Source organism: Anas platyrhynchos, chromosome 25 (genome assembly GCF_047663525.1).
Source record: "Anas platyrhynchos isolate ZD024472 breed Pekin duck chromosome 25, IASCAAS_PekinDuck_T2T, whole genome shotgun sequence".
Classification (NCBI taxonomy): domain Eukaryota; kingdom Metazoa; phylum Chordata; class Aves; order Anseriformes; family Anatidae; genus Anas; species Anas platyrhynchos.
The window spans coordinates 5,523,981-5,548,721 of NC_092611.1; the positions used below are offsets into that span (position 1 = coordinate 5,523,981).

Genomic DNA, 24,741 nt, shown 5'->3' on the forward strand with positions numbered 1-24,741 from the left:
AAAACAACAAAACGGATTGTTTCCTGGCTGCCTTCCAGACCAAAGCTGGGGCAGTTTCCAATTTAAAAAGTCAATATTTTCCATAGGAAATTTCAATCTTTTTTTTTTTTTTTTTTCTTCCAAAAAAGATAATTTTGTCAAAGTTTTCCACCGGGAGGGGGAGAGGCCCACTCACAGCAGGCAGCAAAGTGTTGCTAATCTTATGCACACACAAAATGGAAACGCCACTTCCTGGTGGGATTGCTGGTATTTTGTTTTGATAAAATTTTTAATCTCTGTATCCTCCCGCTACTGTTTGTATTTTTTGTGTGTCTATTTGAAAAGCAAACAATATTGCCTGCTCTCGTGGTGCTCTGGGTTTGGTTTTGCTTTACACTTATTTATTTTGCTCGGCAGTTTAAATTATTAGTCCCCGACCCTGCAAATATCTTACGGTACGTGTGGCGCAGTGCATGCAAGCAAAACGTGCCGGGCTGGTGGCAGGATGGGGCTTTGGGGTTGTTTGCAGGAAGGAAACGTGGCTGCTTTGGTGTGAACTGCTCAGCGTGTTTTAACCTGAAATGCAAAAGAAATGGGTCCATCCGTTTTGGACCCGTGCTTCTGGAGAGCAGGGAAATGGGTGGGGGAGGGACAGGAGCACCTGGAGAACCGTGGGGTGAAGCAGAAGCTGTTCAAAGTCCCAAGAGCTTAGGGAAGAGACAGGCAAGGAGAGGAGCCCACGGGCACCCAGGAAAGAGAACAAACCAACCCCTCCTGCTCTGATCCATCCCAGCTCAGCAGCCTTCGCTAGCTCAGTGACTGGATGGACACGAAGAAAATGGGAAAAGGAGCTGCTTCATATCGAGCTGAAGCAGTAAAGTAAAGGAGAAAAAAAAAAAAAAAAAAAAAAAGTCTAATTTTCTTTCCTGAAATGAAAACCTAAATAAAACAAGTCATTCCGTGGGCACTGGAGCTAATGAGCCCTGCTTTCCTCTAGATTTATGCCTCCTGGATGAACGGTTTTCAGGCCTCAGGTGCGGGTAAGAGTGGAGACCATGGGGAGGGCTCGGGGAACTGGGGATGGTTTTCACTGGGGGTCACTGGATGTGCTTTTGGGATGCCCTGAACTTGTTAAAACGGGGTCAGTTCAGAAGCCCTGCAGGCCCAAAAGCAAGCTGAAGCCAGGTTCATAAAATGGCATTAAGGAAAAGAAGCAGGGGGATGTCACCCCAAAGAATCCCCCAAAGCCCTGTCAGAACTGAAAATGCAGTTTATCACTTGGTTTAGCATCCATTTGTCGGTGGGTTTCTCACAGAAGGAGGGATAGTGTCAAGGACAGGGCACACATCATCCCTGCTGCAGCACCGTCCTGCCCAAACCCTGATTTTGTGGGTTTGGGGGCACTGGGGACAGACCCCAAAACCACCATAATAAAAATGCCATACAGCTGCAGCAAGGGGCATGTGGGGAAATAGGGGATGTACTGCCAAATGCGAGGAAAAGGAGCATGATTTGCCCCTCTGTCTCCCTCCACGATGTCCTGGTGGGGCTGGGGGGACGCATCCTTCTGGGGCTGGCCCTAACCCCAAAGATGCTGAGAGGAGCCCTGCAGCCTCCTGCCAGCGTGCTCCGGGGCCCAGCTGAAGCAGCACCAGCAAGGATTGTGTTTTCTCCAGTTTGCAACGCTGCCTTTGTCTCTTGCAAAAACAAAAGCCCTGAAGAAACACAATTAAAATATTATAATTATTGGTGGTGGAGTGTTTGCTTTTATCGGCTCCTATTTAAAAAGATGCAAATAGAGGTGATTTTAGCATTCCAGTCAGCCCCGCTCCCTCCTACAGGGATGGAAATATTTGGTTTAGTCAACTTTGTTGTGCTGATTCTCTACTTTCTCTCTTTTTAGTGCCGAACACACTCACGCTCCTCCAGCAGCTGAGCCACCCCGGGGGTGCTGCATCCCCCTGCTGTGCTCAGACTCACCCTACAAGAGCAAAACGCCTCCACCCCATCCCCAAAACCCCCAGGGTGAGGGGGGAGCAGCAGCAGGACACCACCCCAATGGATTTTTTTTTTTCCTCCCAGTGCAATTTTTGCAGCAGATGCTGCCTGTGAGCAAAGGGCTCGGGGAGCTGGGTGACCCCACAGGGAGGAAAGGGGAGGCTGGGGGTGGGGGGAACACGAGGATTTGGGATGGGATGGGTTTGGGGTCTCTTTCCTGGATCAGAATGGGGTCTGGGGGCTGGGGGTGGAATTATATAGAGTGCTGTTCATGGGGCAATTGTGGGCTTGGAGCACCCTCATCTGGGCAAAGCGGAGCCTTGCACCTGGTGGAGAGCCGGGACCAGGAGAGAATAGGGTCGGGCCGCGAATTGGGGTGACCCCAGCCCCTCTACCTGTGCCGGGAGGCTCTGCAGCCCCCCCGTCGCTGTGTCCCCCCAGCTTCTGTCCCTGCGAGGGAGCACGGAGGTGGCACAGGAGCAGGGACCGGGATCCGAGCCTAAATCCCTGCCCAAACCATCCCAGTGCAGCACTACAGGGTGATTAAACCCGATTATTTGGGCTGCGAGCAAAAAAAAAGCAAAAAACATCAGCCGAAATGAAGAGAAAGGTCTTTGCCTTCTATCACATTCACAAAGCATCTTCATCCCGTGTCCAATAACTCCCTTCACAATGCAGTACACAGCTACTGAGGATAATTAGCTGCCTAATTAAAGATTAGAGCACTGCTGTTATTTCCCCCCACAGGGACAGCCTTAAATGCGATACAGATAAGTATTACACGAATTGGTGGCGGTGGAGGTGGCCACCGTGCATGGACTTGGAGAGGGCATTGCAAAGTCCAGAGATGGCAGAGCCACTGGGAAGGGCACACTGCTGCTGGCTTCTGCTTTGTGCTGAATTTGGGGGTAAAAAAAAAAAAAGAAAAAGAAAAAGAAAAAGAAAAAGAAAAAGAAAAAGAAAAAGTGGAGGAAGAGTTTTGAGCACTTTTTGATGGGAGAAGTTGGCGATGCACGTGTTGGGTTAGGGCCAGAATTAGGGTTAGGGTTTGGAGAGAGAGAAAGTGTAGTCCTGTTGTGTGTGGGGTTGTGTAAAGGCTCCCAAAGGGAGTTCAGGTCTACCCAAAGGCTTTTGTGTTAATCACTTTATGATAGGAAAATCTGGCTATGTGTGTGTTGGGTTAGGGTCGTAATTATCGTTAGGGTTAGGGTTCACCTCCAGCTTCCCAGGGTCCACAAGCACCACCAAGCCTCCAGGTGGTTTCCAGCATTTTGGTTAACAACTTCCTCAGAAAGGGAGGGCACAATTAGTCTTTTTATTTAACTAATTTAAAAGTGGTATTTAGGATTAAACACAATAGGACCAGACATTTAAACAGCCGAAATAGATGTACGTAAAATATATTTTATATGACATCTGCTTATTAAAAAATTCCCCAAGAGAAATCAGACAAAGGAGCAAAAGTCTGGGAGTGGAAATAGCTTTGCAAATAATGAATATGTATTTGAAAAATTAAATATATTCACTTAGAAAGTAGAGTAGTTGCTAGGCTGGTAAATATCAGTCTATAAAGAGAAAATTGCTGTACAGACTTGGTTTATGTAGTCTGATGTGAGGTTTTGTGAAGGCTCAGGCCAACCTACTCAACAGCTCCAAAAATGGAATTTTCCTTTTAATCTGAAAAAATAAATAAAAAAAAGCACGAGCTGGTAGTTGAGGAACAACATCAGCCTGTTTTATTACTTTTGGTGGAACAACACAACTGGTTTCGTTGTATTCTCAAGTCTCAATGAAATGAACAATTTAACCGAGATTTACGCATTCCCCTGTAGCATGGGAAACTTCACGGTCTTCTGACGGGTTGTGAGACCCTGGCTCCAAAATGAGAGTCTAAGCAAGTAGAGCTCGTATCTGTGTTCATATTTGCCTAAAAAAATAAATAAATTTTATAGATATAAAAAAAGAAAACAGCTACACAAAAAGGCTGGAAAACTAGTGTGCATATACAAGAAACGTGAGCTGGAACAAATTAGCGAGAGGGAGGGTGATGTAAATTCTGTCAGAACTTACCACTTTGAAGAGCAATGATGCCTCCTGACATTAAGGAGAGCTGAAAATATATCACCACCTCGACTCAGTTTTGGATCCTAACAGCAAGCAACCAGGCCTGCTCAAAGCACACATCCCACATCACCTTGCCACTCCTGCACCCCTAGAGCATCCTCCTGAAGGGACCTAATAAAGGCGAGGGCAAAGCTCCCACCTCCTTCCCCCATTGAAGCTAATTAGTGAGAACCTCTAACGAGCCTCTGCCAGCAGCTGGATTGGCCCTTCCCTGCCTTTTGCTGCAGTGATTTTGATCGAGGCCTCCCCAGATCTTACTGGGCAGAGCTGGAGGAGCTGCCCTCTGCCGGGCTCTCCCAAGTCCCAATTCCTCCGTGCTTCACCACTAGATACGGAGTCCTTGGGGCCACAGAGAACGAGGCAAACTGGTCTCCCAGCACTCAGCTTTGTGTTTTCCTAAAGGGACAGGTAGTGCTGATTATCTCTGCAGGAGCTGAATGTGTGTCAGTGCCATTAACCACGAGCAATCCCAGTACCCAAACACTTCTACTGGTGGGGCTGCGAGCTGGTCCCTAATGATCTGCTCTCATCCCAAGGAAGCCCGGTGCTTGGCTGGATCAAAACAAAGAGGTCTGAGCAGCAAGAGCTCTGGAACAGAGAAAAGGAGAGCTCGACGGGCCTTGCACACGTGTATGGGTTGCGTTTGAGGTGCAATATCGCAACCCATCCCCGCACCGGCACGCAGCTGGCACCGCGCCGGCCTCGCGTGTTGCTGCTGGTGAGCGTAAGGGCAGATCTGATATACATAAATCAACATATTACTCATTTTCGAGCATTGCAGCCTGACAGCTGTTACATGAGCACATTGTTAGGAACTGTCAGGCAGTGATACATGGTGTCTTTTACAACATATGTTGACTTTTATCTGACGTTGTTCCATAATTAGCCCCAGGGAGCAGGAATCTGGGTATCCGGCTGGCTGTGTGATCCCGGCTGACCTTTGCTGTGGGGGGGAGAAGAGCTTCGAGCTGGGGCTGGGGAGGATGGAGGGGGATGAAGAAGAAACACCGATCCATGTGGTCCCCTTGGGCTTGCATCCACAGCCTGGGGACGGAGCGGCACCATTCCCTTTTGGGTTCCTGAGTGCTTCAGAGCTGTCACAAGAGGGGCCCCACAAACCTTGTGAGCTTTCCTCCAGGATGGAGCCCTGAATTTCAGCTTTAAAACAGGGTCATGACCATAGGTCTGGGCTGAGGAGGTGTCCTTCCCCAGGGGACACATGTAGAGGGAAGGGGACGGTGCAGTCAGGGAGTGAGTCCTGGTGGGGAGAGCAGATAAAGGAAGGAGCAGATGGTGGAGTTAATGAACGGAAAGGATAGATGGATGGACAAAAAGGCATTTTTGTCGCAATGGATGGTTGCACTTCTGTTGGGATGAGGACAAATGTGCCAGCGATGCTCCCTGTGGAGGGTGGGCTGCCAGGCAGCTGCAGGGCAGGCGAGGAGCAGGGCATACCCACCAGGGGGGAGAGGGCTCTGTCTGCTCTGTGTGTGGCATTACAGCCCTGCCCTGCCTCTCCCATCGGTCCAAAAGCCAAGTGATGGCAAAGCAGGGAGCACCCCGATGTTCCAGAACCAGCTGCAGATCATTCCTGTGGCTCTGATGCTCAGGATCAGAGCCTCTGGACCCCAAAAAGCAGGGATGGGGGCAGAGGGACAGATGCCAGGAGCAACCACAGAGCCTTTGGAGCCCCTGGGCTGTGCACACCTTGGTGGAGATCTCCTCGTGCCTGCACTTGTTGCAGTGGGCAGCACACAACGGGCAGCATCATGCACTTACCTTGCTTGGATAGCACAGCGCGTGCTTGGATTCAGGCACACGAATGCAAAGTAAGCTCCAATCCCTAAATATCCCAGCTTAGGAAAGACCCCAAGCCTCTGCAGCCACCATCCTGCTCATCCCCAGTCTTCCCTGCAATATTCCCAAATCCCTGCTCCATCAAAACAAGCACCAGGCTGCTCAGAGGACTTCTCTCTCTCCAAGGCAGCGCTGAGTTTTGGGGCTTCAGCCTGGAAGTGGAGAAACCCATTGGGACTGCTCGGTTAGCAGGGGGAACCCGTTAGACTCCAGGAGCCTCCTGAATGCCTGGCTTGTTTTCCCATCCTCTCTGCAGCTTCCCGAGCTTGAAAAACAGGGGAGGAAAATAAATCAATAGGACGCGAAGATAAATACGCTTCTTAGTGTTTGCGTGTTGCAGCTGATTTCTCCTGCCGTGCTGTGGCGGCTGCATAATTCATGATCTCCCCGGTAAGGTGCAAAGTGGGGTCTGTGGGCACCAAGCTCCTGCTGCATGCTCCTGGCACAGGCACAGCTCCTGCTTCTGGAGGTGGGGAGGGAGATCCCAGTCCTGCATGGAACAGGGATTATTTGGGGTGTCCCCCACTGCCCTGCTGGCTCCTGGCCTCTCCACGCCATTCACCGCCTGACCTTGGGCTCGCTTGCTGCAGTTTTGATCTCAGCACCTGCAAAGTGCAAGAGCAGGCAGCTCTCCCCAGCAGCTGGGTGAGCTCAGGACAGCCGATGGCCCAGCAGAACACCTTCACGAAGGCTCAGGTGTGGTGAAACCAGGGGACTGGGGCTGCCACAGCAGGGACAAGAGGGTGCCTGCCTTTAGCCATCACCCCTCATGGGGATCCCAGCTCCTCCCCACCGAATGGGTTTTATCTGAGGATCTGGGATTTTAAAGGGGAAGGTTTCAGAGGCGTTTCCTTCCAATCCTTGAAACAAACACAACCGGGAAGGAGAGCACAGAGCTAAGACCTTGATGCTAGAGAAGGGCAGAAACCGACCTGCTTTTATGGGAGATTAGGGGAAACCTAGTTTCATCTTAAGCCACCAAAGGCTTCTAAAAGCCCCAAAGAATAGACTGTGCAACTCCAAAGAGCCTCTCAGGGCTTAGCTAAGAAAAGTCAATTTAAAGTTCAGGTGCAGCCTACTTAGCTAAAGAGCCGAGCTCTGCAAAAAGCAGAGCTTTTGGGTGCCCTGCGCGGAGCTGCACCACGCCACAGACCTGCTCTGCTCCCCCACGAGCAAACACCATCCTCCATCACACCAGGCGTTATTCTAAACAGCAGTGACTTCCCCGCTTGGAAAATATTTAATTGCTCATCTTTGCATTGTTAAAGAGTCAGGAAAACAACCCAGGGGTGATGCGTGTCCTCCATGGGGCAGCTCCAGGGTGCGCATGGGCACATGGCAAAAGGCAAACCAGAGGAAAATAAAACTCAAAATAATCAAGAGCCTGCTAGACAGTGGGGCTGGAAATCGCAGCGCAAACACCAAACACATCTGCGAGGCGCAGGGGAAATTTTTAATCTTCAAAATTGGCAAAAGATTTGAGATAGCTGGAGAACAATCAGCCCTCCCCTCCGTGCCTGCAGGAAGTGACAAACTTTGCATAAACCATTTCCCTTCCCTCTGATCGGGCAAAGCTGCTGCCAACCTGTGGAGAAGACCCAACCCCAACCCCAGATATATATATTAAGGAGCAGGGAGCGTTAGGAAGGGGCAGTGCAATGGGACAGGGTCCAGCTGTGCCTGCCCTGAGCTTGGTTTCTGCTTTCTGAGGCAGGGAAGCCGCAGCCCCACACCAGGGTTATGATGAGGAGGGGGCATTCCCCCAAAAGCAGGGGGTGCATTTCCCCGGCGGGATAAATGCCACGGAGTGGGGAGGGGATTAAAACCAGCACCTTCGTGCTGCTGAGCCTCCGAGGCAGCGTCGCCCTGAGATTCACACCAGCCCTGGATGAAGCTGGAATATTAATGCGCGGGAGGACGGCGTCTGCCTCGGCCAGGCACCGGCTCTGCGCGGGAGAGAGATACCAGGAGCTCAATTTGTGTTTGCCTGAGCCGAGATGAAAATCTAATTAAACATGGCGTTGGGGCTTGGAGGAGCCAGGGATGGGGCTGGAATATAAAGCGCGGCTGCCACCCGCAGATCAGAGGGCAATATTAATAAACCCACGGAGGGGGACCGGGGGATCAGCCGGTAATATTGATAAATGTAAAGCAAAGACAAAGCAGCCAGGGAATATTGGATGGTAATGCTGATAAAAATGCTACAGGGACCGCCTCGACAACAGGCTGCTGATCGCCCTGCCTGCTTCCCGGGGCGGGGGACAGCGTCGAGGGGCGTCTGGCACCCCTGCAGCAATGTGTGGTGGGGATTTCTGCTGGATTTAGCCCCTGGAAGGGTTGGGGCTAAAGGAGGAGTCGAGGGCAGAGGGTTTCACCCCGCAGCTGCTGCTCTGCAGGCTGAGAGCTTCCTGGCCTTGCACAATTGCCCGGAATCTTTCACCTGGTCCTAAGTGTGCCAGAGGGATGTTTGCTCCCTCCCAGTCTCAGCAGTGCTCAGGGGTGCTGGGGACGGTGTGGTGGTGTGCACAGGCTGCTCCCTGGGGATGTGTGCGCTAAGGGGACAGCACTGATGGGGACAGAGCAGGGAAAGGGGCCCCAGCTCTAGTGGCAGGGCTGGTGGTTGCATCTCATGTCTTGTACAGCCCTTTTGGTCTCTTCAGGAGGACCAAATGAAGCTGTACGGGAGGCACCAGGCACGGAAATTCAGCAAAAAGCTGCAAGGGACCTTCCTCACCCACTGCCTCAACTCGCCCCGTGATGTCCTTGCACCCCATTGCTATCATTTTTCAGCAGGAAAGAGTGAGGCAGGGGGTGCTGGTGGAGAGTGGGGGCTGCTCAGACCCTAACCCTAATGGCGGGACCCTAACCCTAACCCTAAACCCTAACCCTAACCCCACCCAAACAGTTGGACTCCCCTGCAGGAATTCACAGGTCCCCTGGGGAGGGACAGAGGCCACCAGCGACCCAAGCGTCCCCCACCTCCCTGCAGCCACTGCTGGAGACACCAAGCACCCAGAGCCCTGCTCTCAGCACCCCCTTTTGCCTCCCCTCCTGCAGCACGCCCCGGCAGAGCAATCAGGAGGAGCCACGGAGCACATTTTGAATCCCAGGCTGTGCGTTTCGGAGCTGCCAGAGCGATGATTTAAACATGAAGTCAGAGCAGGAACGGCACTGTCAGAGCTGCAGCGCTTGCTCCGATCGATGGCTCCCTGAGGGGCTGCGACGTGCCTGCGCTCAGAGCCACCTGCAGACACCGTGCCTCATCCAGAGCAGCCCCTCGGCTCGACGAGACCCCTTCCTCCCTTTGCTTTGCTAGGTGAGACCCTGGGACAAGAGCCCAAGGAGGAGAAAGAGGAGAAGGAAGAGAAGGAGGAGGAGGAGGATGCATGGTACTGGGAGGAGGAGAGGAGACAAGCCTGTTACCTGGCTGCAAAAAGGGGACCTTCAGACTCTGGAAGTGCCCCAGTTCATGGCTCATCACATCCAGGGCACCTTCTCTGCGCCCCCCCAGCTCCAGGCTCAGTTCCTGCACCCACGGAGGCGCCACAGAGCCCAGACCCCTCCCAGGCAGCCCAAGCTCTCCTCACCACCTTGGGATCCATTTTGTCCTGCTGAGGGACAATGTGTGGCCCCTGTGTGTTCCCCAGCCCCACCAGCACAGCTGAGCTGACCCCATAACGCTGGGGGTGCCGGGCTCGGGGGTCCCACACACATCGATGCTCCTCAGCCACAGGGAGCCCCTGCCCCAGGCGGCACCCCACAGTCCTGAAATCCCTGATCCACAAGCACCTCAATTAGCTCCTCCAGCATCACTTAGCTCCATAAATGCCTCTGTCACGGCTGAAAAACCTCGTATTTGCTGGTCGTTTCCTTCTAATTCAGCACGACTCCTTTCCCCTGGAGTCCAGGTGCAAGTGGGCACGTTGGTTCCCCTCCTCCTTCCCGCAGGGCTTAATCAGGCGTGGAGCAAAGCTTGATTAGAGCTCCTTAATGACCCCATCACCTGCCTCCCATGGGCAGGAGGGAGGCAGCCAGCGAGGGGGCTGCTTGTGGCCTTCCCCTGCCTCCCGGTGAGCAGAGGGCTGAGCACGAAACCAGCACCCTGAGCTGGGTGCTGCACCTCCCTGAGCACCCATCGAACACACCGAGGCGTAAAAAGTTCATGAATCCTCCCGAAAAGCAACCCGCCCCTCAAATCTGTCACTGCAGGGAGGCTGGGGGACACAGAGGGACCTGGTGCTGTGGGGATAGCACTGGTGGTGAAGGGAAAAGGGGTGGGTGGATGGCAGCAGCCCCTCCGTCCCGGCTCCGCAGCAGGATAACCGATGGCCAGCGATGTTGTAGGAGGCTTCCCGTGGAGATGCCTCTTTCTTTTTCTCCTCTCCCATCCTCTCCTTGTCATCTCTCCGCCGGCACTGCCACCTTGTGGCATGGCCACCAGGAGGGCTGGAGGCCTCGTGGCACCGGCCACCAGTCCTGGACATGGCACCGGGACACAGTAGGCACAGCCCAGACGGTGCACGCAGCCTTTTATTTTTGGGCAAGCCAGAGCCACGGAGGTGACAAAAAGGTCCAAATGCAGACAGGGAAGGGGAGCGGGGAGAGCATCAACCTGCAGGGAGAAGTGGAGAGCCGTAAGGGAAGGGGTGGCAGCGGCTGGGGCAGGGGTAGGAGGGTGATAGGGGGAGGTGAGCAGTGGGGCAGGGCTCGCTTACCTCCTAGTCCTCATCGGGAAGCGGGGCCTGGCTCTTGGTGTCCAGCATGGAATCCAGCGTGGAGTCCAGCGTGGGATCCATCATGGGATCCACCATGGGATCCACCATGGGGTCCATCATGGGATCCATCACGGAGTCCATCATGGAGTCCATCCCGCTGTCTGTCCCGGTGTCCATCCCTGTGTCCATCCCGGTGTCCGTCTCGGTGTCCAGCCCAGTGTACGTCCCGGTGTCCTTCATGGTGTCCTTCATGGTGTCCATCACGGTGTCCATGGCGTCCATCACAGTGTCTATCCTGGTGTCCTTCACAGCCTCCGTCACGGCCTCCATCACGGCGTCCATCACGGTGCCCGGCATGCCTTGGAGCAGCACCTGGGACACGCTGCGGCCAGCAGAGGTTATGGGGCAGGGGGCACAGGACCCCACCAGGTTGGGGCACCCCCTTTCTCCTTGCAGGGAGCCAGGGTTTGATGCCCTCCTGCTTTTAATTCCTGACTGATAAAATGAGGGTGAAAGGGATCTGGGCCTCTCCCCTACTGAGGGACCACAAGCCACAAACCCACGTTTGGGCAAAGGGAGCCCTCCCAAAAAATCCACGCCAAGGGGACCTCACCCATTTTTAGCTTGCTCCTTCCTGTCCTCCACCAGATCATCCTCCAGCAGGCTCGAGACGCGATGGACGCGGGTCTGGCTGCAAGAACCACTCCTCAGATGCTGCCACAGCCACCGCTGCCCCCAGCACCCCCTCCTGGTGCCCTGTGCCCCCCCAGGGCTTTACCTCCACCTCAAGTACTGGACCTTCATCCTGTCCTCCACGAGGACCTGCCCGTGTGGCTGCACCCCACGGTCAGCATCACCCTGGGGAAAGTGGAGCGGGGGGCAAGTTAACCATGGCAGCAGGTCCTCGGGGGGGTGGGATAGGGGATGGAGGGACCCTGGGGTGGGAAAGGGGGTGAGGAAACCTCCCCTGTGCCCTGTTGGCGTGGGTACAGGGGGGCTGAAGCCTGCTGCCTCTGAGGGTGCAGGCAGGAGGGTTTCCCACCCGAGGGAATGTCAGGATTCAGGCAGCCCCCCAGGACCTCCCATCCCAGCACCACAGAGGGGTTTATTGGGGTCCCAGGTGTTGCCGTGGGTGCTGACCTGGGGGCTTGGACCACCGGCTTGCTGGGAGGCTGGAGGAGCTGCTGCAGGCTCTGCTTGGGGCTCTGCCCAGGGCTCTGCCCGTGGTTCTGCCCGGGGCTCTCCTTGGGGCTCTCCTTGTGGCCCTGCCTCGGGCTCTGCCCAGATTTCCAGCACCCTCTGGAACAACCTGGAGAGCAGCTCTTCACCCTGCGAAGGGAGCAGAGCTGCAGGCTGGCTGTGGCTGCACCAGGGGCTGCATCCCGACATGTGGCACTGGCTCGGTCCTCAAAAAAAAAATGCCCTGGATATAAAGCCCAGGCTCCCCCCAACCCCTACGGGCACTCTCCTGCCTCATCTTCACCTTGCGCAGACACCAACTGACCGTGGCCAACGCATCCACATCCTCCACGGGGCCATCCTGGAAGAGGGGAACCTGGTGAGCCCTGGGACTCACCCAGGGTCCAAACCTGCCCCAAGGAGCCGGGGGGCACAGCCCCCGCCACCCCCTGCTCACCGGTGCGCTGTCAGTGGGGATGTGCCCGCCGGTGCCTTTCCGTGCCGCGATGTACGCCAGCCACAGGGACACGATCATCCTGGGCACCCTGCCCCGGGGCAGCCCCCGGCACCACCAGCACCCCCGGATTGTTGGGTCAGAGCCGGAACCGGCACCACAGGGCTCCCGGAGCAACGGGGAGAAGGGTGGGGGGGACCCGATTCTGCCCCGCTCAGCACAAAGCTGCCACTGCCCCGAGCTGCAGCACCACTTGGAGAGGGTGGCAGGGAGCAAAGCTCTCGCCCCACCAGTGATCTTGCCCCAAGAAAGTCATGAAACATGGATGGAGGTTGGGGAGAAGCGCCTCCACCTCCACCCCACCGCACCTGTGGCTGTGGGATTGAGGGCACCCGATGGAATTCAACCCATGGCACCCACCCGACCCCCAGACCCCAAGGGACAAGCATCCTCCCCCCTCTCTGGCAACAGCCCCAGAGCAGCCCGTCTGCTCCCAAGAGCCCCAACCCAACCCAATGATGTCAAACGGACTTCATTTTTTATTATTTTTTTTTTTTTAGCAAATGTTTATTTATATCAAAATACAAAACATTTCTGAAGCAGGGTAATGTTACATGAGGAGCAAGTTAATCAGTTCCAAAACCCATCATTCTCCTACAGAATGGCTAGTTGTACGTAACATCGCAACACCGCCATCATTTCTTAAGTGGGTACATTAGAGGAGAAAAAAAAAATAAAAATAATAATAAAAAAAAAAGAAGTCAATCTATGAACATGCAATGTTACCAGCAATAAATTGTTAAGTACCCAGCAGGCCTTAAAATCCCAGCAGGTGGAGACCGAGGGACCAGCTACCTCCAGTAAGGCAGGGCTTCAAGCTATTCTCTTCCACTTTTTGTTGGCTTGTCAGCGTTTAGTTGGGAGCCAACACCAGCCCAGGAGCCCGAGGGGCCAGTTTGCCTTGGCAGAGCGGGTTTATTGCTTAGGGCTATCAAAGCAGACGCAGCTCGGGGCCACCCCCAGCAGCAGGCTAACCCCGAGAGGTCTGCGTTAGCCAAGCTGGAAGATGTAAAACCCCCCCAAGGCAGGCGGGGAGGGCAGCGAGGAGGTCTCAATTCCCTGCCCGGGGCAGGTTAGCACCCAATTGGAAGGAGAAGAGGGGGACGAAGGGCCCCAATTCTGCCCCGTGCTGCGCAGGGCGGATGGTGGCTTCCCCTCCCCGCGGCCCTGGGGTCCCTCCTGGAGACCCTTCCCGGGGACCCCGGTGGCACCTGCGAGGCCACCGCCGGTCCCTGCTGCTGGCATTTCGGAGGCCTTCACGAGAACGGAGGCCGAGAGCAACAATACAGATACAGAGAGTATACAGAGCGCAGAGTAAGTGTTCGTATAAGGCTTTGGTACAGCACCATCATGTCTCAGATTTATTTCTAAATCGTTTACAGAAAAAAAAAAAAAAAAAAAGCTCACTGAAAAAATAGTGTTTTGTTTCTCTTTTTTTTTTTTTTTAATTTTTTTAATTATTTTCTTTCTCTCTTGAGGAACATACCTGAAGTTCAAAAAATTAACCCTCTAGTTGCCGTCTGGGCTCACACCAAATGCTATTTTTGCTGTGTGCATCTGTGCAAGTTAAGAACTACACAAATCAAAGCCAGCTGCTGGAAACTGCTCTGCAGCCAACCCCTCTGGTCGCAGCTGCCCACGGTTTGAAGTGCCCAAGGCAGCACCCAACACCACAGAGATTCAGCAGCCGATCGCTACTTTTAGTTAAAAAAAAAAAAAAAAGGAAAAAATAAAAGTCACAACGACAAAGAGTATGGAACCAGCGGTACTAAGGTTTACTAAAGTTTTCTTTATTGTTATTGTTATTAAAAAAAGTCAGTTCCACTGGTTACCATTGAAACAGCACCAAAGAGCACCCTAACGTGTGTTATACATCGGAATACTCGACATTCAAGAAATGGAAACGAGGTTGGATGGTCCAGTCTGTGTGTCAAGAGGCAAGAATTCTTAAAAAATAACAATAACAGTTGTCCCACACAACCAGAGACCTGTTGAGTTGTAAAGAAAATACTGTAGAGTTAGGAGGAAATGATATCAAGACCTACCTATGGAAGTCTAAGAGGGTTCAGAGACTATAAACCTATCAAAGGGGGTTAAAAAGTCTGCGGTCCCCACAGGGGCTGGGGACCCTCCTATGGAGCTGGCGCACGGATGTAAATTCTCTCTGGATGCCCAAAGGATGGCTCGAGAAACCTACAGAAACGTAGGTGTTTCCGTTTGGTTTCTGTAGGGCTTTCCCATGGGGAAGCACAGAGGGAGCAGGGTCCCCAGAGCTGGGCAGAAGGTCCCACGTCACCTCCAGGGGCACGGGAGCATCCCCCCGGCTGCTCTCTGCCGGCCCCAGGGAGAAACCGAGGCAGGGTTGTTTCATCAAGTGCTTGGGAAAGCATTTTAAAAAGGAGAAGTTTGGCCTTAAAGTGCAGCTGGGAGGGCGCTGGCCTCTCCCAGGCGAGCTGACACCTCTCCAAGCAGCGCCGGGCGCTTTGCCCCGCAGCTCTGCCCCTTTCCCAGCAGGGAGAGCCTGGGAGGGGGCACGAAGCCCCCAGGAAGCAAAGACCCCGCGAGAAGCAAGCTCCCCCCAGAAAGGCGCTCAGCAACAGCGGATGGACGAAGCGGGGTTGTGTGTACCCAAAAAAAATACATAAAATGGCAGTGAGGGGAGCGGGATGATGCTGGCCCCGCGGCCGCCCCTTGGTCCCGCGGCGCCCAGGGGAGGAGCGGCTCTTTGTGTCTGTTTGGCATCCAGAGGGTTAACGGTACTGTGGAAAGTGTGCTTTGTAAACATTGCTCCTGTTTTTTTTTTTTTTTCTGTAAGTGATTCAAGGGGAGATGGGGAAAAGGAGAAAGCTGCCCACGACCCAGCCCACCCTCCCCCAGAGATACCCCAAAGCCAGCCGGCCCGAACGCCGCCAGGGAGCGGCCACGGAGACGTCCTGTCCCTTTGCTTTCTTTTTCTTTTTTTTAAACATATAAAATACTTCACTTATGTATTTACCGCTAATAAATGCAAGTTAGTTCCATCAAACATGCTTCGCTTTGATATCAAGAAGTGGTGCTGAACAAATCTTGGCTCGATATTAGAAACACCCTCCCCCCGACCCACCCCCAACGAAGAAGACAGAAAGATCATGGAAAATACAGGTGACACCTACGGAGGAGACGGTGCCGCTGCCAGGGGGCCAGCTCCGGGCACCCTTCGCCCTCCCAAACGCGTTACATTCGTGCCTCGGTCGGTTGGGGACACGGCGAGACAGAAGAAAGAGGTCCTGCGTGCCTGGCACCTCTGCAGGGGGAACTGAGCCCAAAACAGCACCGAGGGCCCCCACGGGGCCATGGGACCAAGCCCATGGAGGGGAGCAGCATCCTCTGGCCCCATTGCACAGCAATCCCTAAATTCTGTCCCCCCAAGGAGAGGAGCAGAGGGATGGCTCCAGCATCTCCCCCAGGCTGGGCTGGGTGCTGAAAGCACAGCTGGAGCCTTGAGGGAGCGCAGAGCCCACGGGTGGATGCCCAGGGGGAGATGTGACCCCAAGGGAAACAGCGGGGTCACGGCGAGCATCAGGGGACGTGGCGGGTCTGTATTGCTTTGAAGATAAATCCCAGAGCACCCCCACCACATTCAGGGCGTTGATGAGCCGACCCCTCCATGGTACCCGTGCGGGTAAGAGCAGCCCGCAGGGCCCCGCTCCGCCTCCACGCTCTGAGATCTTCTCTTCCCAAAGAGGTATTTAAGCGCCGGGGCCAGGCCCTACACTGGGAGACAGCACCGAGGCCGCCCAGCCAGGACTGCAGGAGCACCGAAGAGACCAAATCCCCTTTGCCCACACCAAGGGGGCTGCGCTGGGGTGGCACCGGCTCTGCCCCCCGTCCCCCAGGCGTGTGGGTTTCCAAAGGCAGCGAGGACAGGATGCACGGGGAGCCCGTCCCCACAGCACCCCCACCACGTCCCGTGCCACCGGGCTGCAAGCAGCCACGTCCTTCCCACTGCCGATAGCACCCTTTGAGCTAAAATTCCACTTGTTTCTCTGAAAAAAAATGAAAAATAAAAAGCAAGATGCGTGCCCCTCCGTGGAAGCACCACCGGGCACCATCACCTCGCCACGGCACGAGTCAAGCTGGCAGCAGCCGGGGCTCCCCGGGGAGCCCCCCAACCCCGCTCCTAATTTTATTTTATTTTATTTTTTTTCCACTTTTTCTACTGAAGCAGCAAGGCGACAGCGAGCAGCAGCGACGACGACCGCGCGGCGGGACAGCAGGCGAAGCAGAGCACACCACCTCGGAGGGCAGACCCCGCACCAAGCCCCCAGCCTCAGCCAGCCCTCTCCCCCCCCCTCGCCACCGTATTGCTCAGACAGCACTAGGCATGGATACAAAAATAAAACAGCTATGTGGCTTAGATATATATATTTTTTTATATATATATATTTGTATATATATTTTTTTTGTCTATTTATAGGTGGATGGAGAAGCAGAGAAGCCTAAGCGCAATATAATGTAAAAATACTCGCTCTGCTCCCGCTGTTTTACACTCTTTCCACCTCTGACAGCCTCTCTCATGCTGCACAGAAGTTTCTGACACCTAGTACTAAGGAATTATTTTAAATATTTATTCTCCCCCCCCTTCTAAAATAGAAAGTCACTATATATTTGTATAATTTTATATACAACGCAGTTTCGATACACCAATATCCTTTATTTAAATAGAGATACTGGGGCTCGTTTCTCTGGTCATTTCCTATTTGAAGTGCTGGGTGGGCAGGAATCACAGGGGCTTCAAGACCACAGGGCTGAAGCCTGGGACTTGAGGATGGGCACCCCCTTGGCAGCCCTCTCGGCAGAGAACTGGCACAAAACTCCCCCCCGGGAGAGAAATTGGTATTTCGATGGTAAAGCAAAAACCTGGGCAAATTCTCCCCCCTGTGGTGACGAGAAGGGGCTGGCCGCTGTGCATGGCTGGAACCAGTGCCCAGCAGCCCCCTCCCAGTTCCTGGTGTCCCCAGAGCCCCCAGCCTCACACAGGGACACTGCAGGGGACAGGCATGCGCCCCCCTGCTCCGACCAGTGCAAAAACTAAAGGATGCCAGCCCCTCCGTACCGCACTCCCTGCCCCAGTGCAACCAGTATAAAACCCCTATCACCTACCACTACGGCGCATGCTTGCAGCATCCAAACCCCCAAACCCTGAGCAGCCCCTCTGCCCCCTCCCCATATTCGGTCCTTCATCCGTCCATGCACGTATCAAAAATCACCCAGAGCCCCAGGGATTCGGGATGCTTTGGGCACACGCCCTGAGGTCACCCAGCACCGCTGGGCGAGACACCCGCTGCCACACACGACAAGGGATGGGCAGTTTAGACAGCACAAACCTGCCAGGCCAAAACACACAGAAATGGGGAAATTGGGGAAATACTGCTTCGTGTGGCCCCAGCTCCTCCCGGTCACTCGGAGAGGGGAGCAGGCTCCATCCTCCAGCCTCTCCCAGGAGCCTGGAGCCGTGAAGTCTGCATGCAGCAGTGGACATAATGGAAATAAAGATCAGTGCTAGCTTCCTTCTCTTCTGTGAGCAGAAGGTGCCAAATCACACGTGCCATCACTGCTCCCTCAGCCAGCAACAGCCCTGCAGTACCTGGCTCGTGCATTTCCCCTACAGATGCTTTCCCTACAGATTTCAGCAACCACCTCTAATAGGAACCAGCTACACCTCACAGCCTCTCCTCTGCAAGGACAGAGAAAGAGAAGCAAAACCACCTAGAAAAACAAAACAAAACTAAGCTGAAGGGTGGAAATGGGAGCCAACATCCCCTTTAAAGGGTTACCCCATGCCCAAGCAGCATGGGGATGGGCTCTCTGGTGTGCGATGAGCATCCAAAAAAAATAATTCAGCCATCCCCATGCCCAGAGCCATCACACACTTTGCAATTTCAGCCCACGTCATTGCTGCCTGCGACCACAGCGGGTCCAGCCTGCCTTTGTGCCCTGCAAGGGGCTCCCGATTCAGTGCGCAAAGCGGCAATGCTGCAGCGCATCGAGCGGGCGAGCTCTGATGTCGTCTCCGGTGCCTTTGGTGGATGAATCCCCTGCCCCAAAAAGTCCTGCTAATGAGTTTAAAAAAAGGCCTGGCTCCACACAGCGCCTGGGAGGGAGGCAGAACATCTCGTCCCGCAGAGGAACCGCCGCTGGGACAGCCTGGCCCTGCGTGCGCGGCGCTCCGCAGCCAATTTAGCCGCATCCCTCTCATCTCGTCTGACTCACGCTCTTCTGGGAAGCACAGATGCAAAAGCAAAATGCTTTAACGTGAGTAACCAGAGAGCAGCATCTACATGGATTTTTAGATAAGGGATTCTGCACGGCGTTGCTTTCCCTTTGAAGGATCGCAGTGGCACCACAGCTGAGGCAACGTGATGTTTCTTTCCGCTTTAATGCCCCACATGCAGGCAAAAGGCCCCTCGCTCCCACCTCCTTCTCATTATCACAGCCCAGTGATGAGTCATGTACAATGAACACAGCAAAAATAAAGGGGGGAACATAAAAAAGAAACCTGGTCCTGCGTAGCAGGGACAGGGACACAGTGAAGGGCAGGCCTGTTGCCACGGTGTGTGGAGAGGTGCCCTGTGCCCATCCGCTCCCAAATCCCAAACCTGGCTGCTCCCGCCCCCTGCCCGACTTTGGCCATCCCAATCCCCCCCACCACTACCAACAGAGCTCTAAACACTCTCCCCCTATAGACAAACATTGCCTTTACATGCAAATATACCAGACTTCGCATACATATCTACCCTTGTCCTACACGTCTCTATATATTTATATCTCATATATACATTGCTTTTAGCTCCGGCTCCTTGAAAAGACTTCCTTCCACACAAAAAGCATCAGCTCTGCCAGCTCAGGGCTGCAGCGAGCCCAAGCGGGATGTGGAGAAACCCCTGCAGACTGCAAGCCTTCAGGCCTCCCAGGAAAACCTCCCTGCTCTCCGAAAAAATACCCCAAGCTCAGAAGCACAGCGGAAAACACGTGCCAAAACCAGCCCAGATCTCAGAAAAATCCAAATTCTCCCTCACTGCCTTGAGGAGGAGGGGAAACCAAAATGCCAGGCACATTTCATCCTAACCCAAACTGCAGGATGTGAGCAGCAGTAAGCCGAGAGGCGTGTGTCATGCCCAGGTGCCACAGATGTGACTCAGCCAGAGAGCTCAGCACAAGCCCTAAGCCCTCAGCACCCCTGTAGGTAGGCACAGCAGGGCTGTTACTCTCTTTATAGAGAGGGGGAAACCAAAGCAGAAGTCCTTCTGGGCAAACCTTTCCCTGCAGTTTGGCACCTGCCAAAACTCCCTCACGGGCTGTGACAAGCACAGCGTGGTGGCACTGGATGGGGTGACAAGGACGCGCACACAGACACTCCAGCCTCGTGCCCACCAGCCACCCAGAACAGCCTCAAAACCCCAAGTGACCAACACACAGCAGCAACAGGGAACTCCCTGCCCTAGGAAAATCACCAGGTACCCACACGAGCACTTCCCAGCATCTCGGGAGTAAATGGGGCCCATTCTGCATGGGGGGCTTCCACGTGGAGCCACCCACACCAGTGGCACCTCAAGGTGCCCTCCTGTGCCAGAGGTGCCCCTGGCACCTCCCGGAGCCTTCAGCCCAGGGTCAGGGTGCAGGTCCATGAGAGAGCTGCAAAGAGAGCTCCAGGCTCCCATCCTACAGACCCCATCTCAGTGCCCGTGCACGCAGCCCCAGGCAGGCACAGGAACAGAGCCCTACCAGCAGCCACAAAACCCTCCTGCTCTCCCCGCTGGCACTGACTTGCGTTTTCACTCACGTAAACACTGCAAAACCAAACCATCAAAAAAACAAAACCCAAGCCATCGGTGGGTTTGCACAGCAAAGTTACCTGAAAAATACCTGGCCTAGATCGCTCAACAGCTCCTGCCACAAAACCAGGCAGCACATCTCCACATCCAGACCTGCCTGCAAAGGGAAAGCACCAATTTTGTGTGCAGGGTGCGCAGGACGGCACCCTACAGCCACCCTTTCAAGGGGTCCACACCTCTCTACTTTATCCACCCTCAGCTTGGGGCAGCCGTATCCTGCCTGTTTCTCACTTCCTAATGCTTGCAGAACAAACCTGCAGCAACCTCGGTGCTCCCTCAGCCCCACAGCCTGGCTGCAGCGGGCAGAGCCCACCAGGAACCCCTACCTAGGGCACTGCTCCCACCCACCAGCAGCACCGGGCCCCCAGAGCTGGTGCTCGCTGCATGGACACATTGGCACAGCCCAAGGACAATGCCCTCATCAGGCACAGAAGCATTTTATCCACCACAGCCCAGCTCGTTGCATGAGACCTAATGGAACGCATCGCGTTTGCGCCATGCAAGGAGGAACCACACGTTTACCACCGCAGCAAGAACCATCTACCTCGGACAAGCTTACAAAATAAGAGAGTTTGGCCCATGAAGATAAAAAAAATCAAGATATATTTTGCAGCATGAAAGAAAAAGGAAAAAAAGCAGCAGCAGCCGTGTTTGCAAACAACCAAAACAAAACGGAGTTCAAACAGGGATGGAATGGGGGAAAACGTTTGGCATCGTCTGGCACAGCTTCGATGTCCCAGGTCCGCGGGAGGAGAGGAGAGGAGAGAAACCCCATAAGGGCATGGAAACCAGAGAGCTGGGAGAAGCGAGGAAGTTGCCAAAGCAAGAGGCGAGCCCATCTGCCAAAGCACGGCCCAGCACGTGGCAAGAGTCTATCAGAAGGTAACTCGGTCTAGCGGGGAAAGGAGGTAAGGATGGTTTAGGGAAGAGACGCGTCCACGAGGCGCCCTGGCGGGATTTCCCACTCCAGCAGCGTGGCAGGTACACGGCTGAAAGAGAGAGGGCTGCAGCTCCAGCCTTTAAAGGTCGAAGACCATGAAAAGCAGGGGGGCCCATCAGCTCAAAACACCTGCAAAAAGGAAAACAAACTCTCAAAAGATTGACCAAGCAAGCTGGCGCGCTCCGTCAACCTTCCCTGCGCTCCAAATCCTCCTCCTTACGGCGGGGACGGGGGCACGGTCCCGAGGTCAAAACCTCAAGAGCCCGAAGACACTGCCTTGCCCGTAGCAAACGGGCATCGCAAATAGCTTGGAAAGCACTCGAAGAAAAAAAGGAAGCTTTCTGCTAGAGAGGTCCAGGCCACGAGAGCGAAAGGACGAGCGAGTGAGCTGCGGCACGGAGCCTACGCGCCCCCCACCCAGCGGGGCATCGCGCCGCGGAGCGTCCCCGGCCCCGCGCGGGGTGAACGTCACCTGTGGGGCTCACGTCCACGACCGAGGCACCCGCTCGCCCCATCGGGCATCCTCAGGGAGGCTGGATGCGGCCCCCCACGGCCCCGTGTCCTCTCCGCTGCAACATCAGCCACGGTCTGGGGCAGAAATCAGCTCCTCTCGCACCCACGCCAGGGAGCTGAAGTCACCCGGGCAGAGTTTTTCCCACTGCCGAACGGGCAAATGGCATTAAATCAATTCAGATCCAAGTGGATTCTAGGTAAAGCCCTAAAACACACTCAAATAAAAGAAACACTCGGTCATACTGTTAGCAAAGTCGAAGTCTCGCTCTGGTGGTTGATGGCATTACATCAGGTCACGAGGTTCTCGAAATAAAAAAAGAGCCCTGATGCAGGCTTAGGGAGAGAGGCATTTCTGAGCAACCCTCCCTCCTTCCCGAGACAAATCGACAAATCTGCTCACGGTTTGAAGACCACCTAAATGAAGTTGTTAAAGCTTGAAAATATCTCCTTATCGATTAGAGGATTCTGTCAAGTGGTTTGAACCTAAGGCAGGGCTTTGAGATTTGGAAAGACGCGGTGCTCTGCTGCCACTGTCGCAGGTTTCCGAACACCCCGATGGAAGAGGAAGCACAACATCCTGGAAAAACAGCAATTTCTAGGCAGACTGACGAACAGATTTCTACCTAGAACCTCCTGGGGAGTTTGGCTTGTTGGCATTGCCGTCCCCCGACCCCTCGCCCTGGCCAGGCAGGCGAGAGCTCGCGCGTTTCTCCAAACATCGAAGCCCTTTGAGGTTCAACCAGCAGCAAGAGCAATAACCAAGGCAAACCACAATTAAAGGCGAGATTGCAGAGCATCTCTTGGCAGTTCTACCTGGGAATAAACTAAAGTTTTGCAAGCAAATGGCAAGCCCATGGCAAAAAAAAATGCCTACAGGCTCTTGGGTTCTCCTGACAATTTCTCCACAGCCTGAATCCACTTAAAGCAAGGATATCCACAGGAAGTACTTGGTATTTATTCCCAGGCAGGCTGGCGGGTTTAGCACTTTACCAGAGAGGAAGAAGTGTGCAAACCTGAATTAAGTGTTCGATCTTACCACTTCAAAAAAAAATATCTCTAACTATTTTGAAGGTAGGGTTCACGTGGTAGTAATAGCACTCAGTACGCAGGTAGCACTGGCAGCCCGTAGACAGCCAAGTGCTTGACAAAAGTGCTGAAATATGACTTGTCCCCATTTTACAGATGGGAGAACTGAGGCACAGAGAGGCTCGGTGACTTGCCCAAGGCCACGCAGTTTGAGAGTGGAGGCGGAGCAGGGAAGAGAAGCCGAAGCCAGGTGGTTCTTGGAGCAGGCTACAGCTTCCCTGCCGAAAAAAAGGCCTACGTAACCCAGAGAAACGTCAATTGCCAAAAGGAACCTGCCCTAGGAAGAGGAAATACATTCTGGTGAAGAGTTAGGACAGCATTACCACGAGGGGAACAGCGGGGCTCCTGGGACGGGGCAAAGAGAGGGACAAGTCCCAAAGCAGGTGTCGCAGGTCGCCTGGGCAGCTGGGCTGAAGCAGGAGGAAGGGGCACGCAGCGAAACCAGCAGCACCACGGGTCAGACCGATGCGAAATGCTGGGCTGAGCTTTGCGAGGCTGCTCGGAGAAGCCGTCCGCCGTGAGCCACGGAGCCGGGCACTTCCCAGCCGCCCTCGCTCGGGATCAGCGAGCTGCCAACGAGAGGCTTTGGGGTCTACGCAGCCCAACCCCGCTCGCTCGCACCCCTACAACGGCGTCGCCCCGTTCTGCAGTTACGGATAAAGATGACAAACGTTACCGTAGGACGAAATCACATCACTGCACGGCACTGGAGAACATTTGCTAGTGATACACGGAGTGTCAGGAAGGATTGAGCAAAACCACCCTCATCTAGGCTGACACAAGCCATGCTCACCCGCGGGTGAAAACAGGCCCGTACCTGCGTGCTTGCAAAGTGTTCGGCACACGTTAACAAGGTTAAAGCACATATGCACAGACAGATTGTGATTTCTCAATCTCAGGCTGGTTGGAAGCCTTGGGGTCTTTCTGGTTTTCCCTTTCAGAGATCGGTAAGGGAAGATGTCAGTGACATTGTTGTTGCTGTTATCTTCACATAAAGGGAGGCTGGGAAGGGGGAGGCAAGGAGATTTTCACAATTACAGCTTTCCTGGGATTATTTTCTCATTCTATCATAATCAGATTCAGGGGATTACCAGTTGTTAGTTGGACTGGTAGTTTCATGTCAATTAATTACGCCCCGCGTCATTTCTTCCAGCGATTCAGGGCCAGCTGCTTAACTCCACAATTTCTACCTACACGCACGCTGCAGAAGCAGATGTCAAAAGCTCCGCCTGTGCCTTTTACATCTGGAGATCTTTTCCGAAACCAAGGAGCAACACCCCCTGCCCACCCCCCTGAAGCCATAAGGGGGAGATGCAGATCAGAGCAGCCCCAGGCATCCCCCCTGGACCCCAGCCCACCCCAGGGTCCCCCCCAGCTCATCCTTGCCATGACCCCCCGGCCCGGCGTGCACGCAGACGAGGCTCCAGCTCCCTCCAAACCCCTATTATTATTTTTTTTAACCTTCTTGGGCCGGCGCGAGGCTAAAGCAAAGTGGCGTGCCCGCTGGGGTCGTCGTGGTCCACGCTGTTGAGGATGGCTGTCTGGTCTTCGGGGAGCTGCCGGTGGCAGAGGTCGTCCTTGAGCGCCGAGAGGCGGGCGAAGGGGTCCTGACGAGGGTGTCTCTTCTTCTTGCGGAGGCAGACAGCTTCGTCAGGCCACAGTACCTGAGAGCTGGGAAGGTGCTGAACCTGGGAGGCAGAGCCGTCTGCGGAGGAGAGGAGGCAGATGGGTGAGAGGCAGTGGTGCCAGGTGTGCCACAAAACAGATTACATTGAGCTCCGGTCCTCCGCCCCGTGCCACCCCAAACCCTGTTGCCCGAGAGGTGGGGAAGGGGGAGACTTTGGCTGGAAGGAGAAAGGGTGTTTGCAAGGGAGGAAGGGGAAGGTCACCTCGAGGGGAGTGGAGAGAGGAAGAGGTCAGGATGTGGGCTCTGCCATGTGAGAAGTAGGTTGGGCAGCATGA

General features: G+C 54.4%; 2 protein-coding genes and 1 long non-coding RNA gene across 7 annotated transcripts in view; all 3 read right to left on the reverse strand.

The window, feature by feature from the left end:
- Nucleotides 1-3,690: 3,690 nt before the first annotated feature.
- LOC110351268 (uncharacterized) lies at nt 3,691-4,306 on the reverse strand. Its single transcript, XR_002398467.4, has 2 exons — nt 4,048-4,306; nt 3,691-3,904 (listed from the first exon to the last, which is right to left on the reverse strand). It is a non-coding gene; the product is annotated as an uncharacterized lncRNA (long non-coding RNA).
- Nucleotides 4,307-10,470: 6,164 nt separating this feature from the next.
- Nucleotides 10,471-12,668, reverse strand: SPATA19 (spermatogenesis associated 19). Of its 3 annotated transcripts, none has more exons than XM_072027711.1 (7): nt 12,310-12,668; nt 12,157-12,213; nt 11,814-12,002; nt 11,452-11,531; nt 11,287-11,364; nt 10,674-11,055; nt 10,471-10,570 (listed from the first exon to the last, which is right to left on the reverse strand). In XM_072027711.1, exons 1-6 carry the CDS (start codon nt 12,385-12,387, stop codon nt 10,677-10,679), a joined length of 861 nt encoding a protein of 286 aa, XP_071883812.1. In that variant the 5' UTR covers nt 12,388-12,668; the 3' UTR covers nt 10,471-10,570; nt 10,674-10,676. The 3 variants fall into 3 exon arrangements, with proteins under 3 accessions (XP_071883812.1, XP_071883813.1, XP_071883814.1); XM_072027712.1 differs by having other exon boundaries at nt 12,178-12,213; nt 12,310-12,666; XM_072027713.1 differs by lacking the exon at nt 12,157-12,213 and having other exon boundaries at nt 12,310-12,663.
- A 1,129-nt stretch (nt 12,669-13,797) lies between these two features.
- The window catches only part of IGSF9B (immunoglobulin superfamily member 9B), a 51,345-nt gene continuing 40,401 nt past the window's right edge, over nt 13,798-24,741 (reverse strand). For 2 of the 3 annotated variants that reach the window (XM_038167642.2, XM_038167643.2), the window contains exon 20: nt 13,798-24,484. In XM_038167642.2, coding sequence (XP_038023570.2) covers nt 24,261-24,484 — 224 coding nt within the window. In that variant the 3' untranslated portion in view covers nt 13,798-24,260. The remainder of the gene's footprint in view (nt 24,485-24,741) is intronic. The other variant, XR_005260933.2, reaches the window with a different exon arrangement.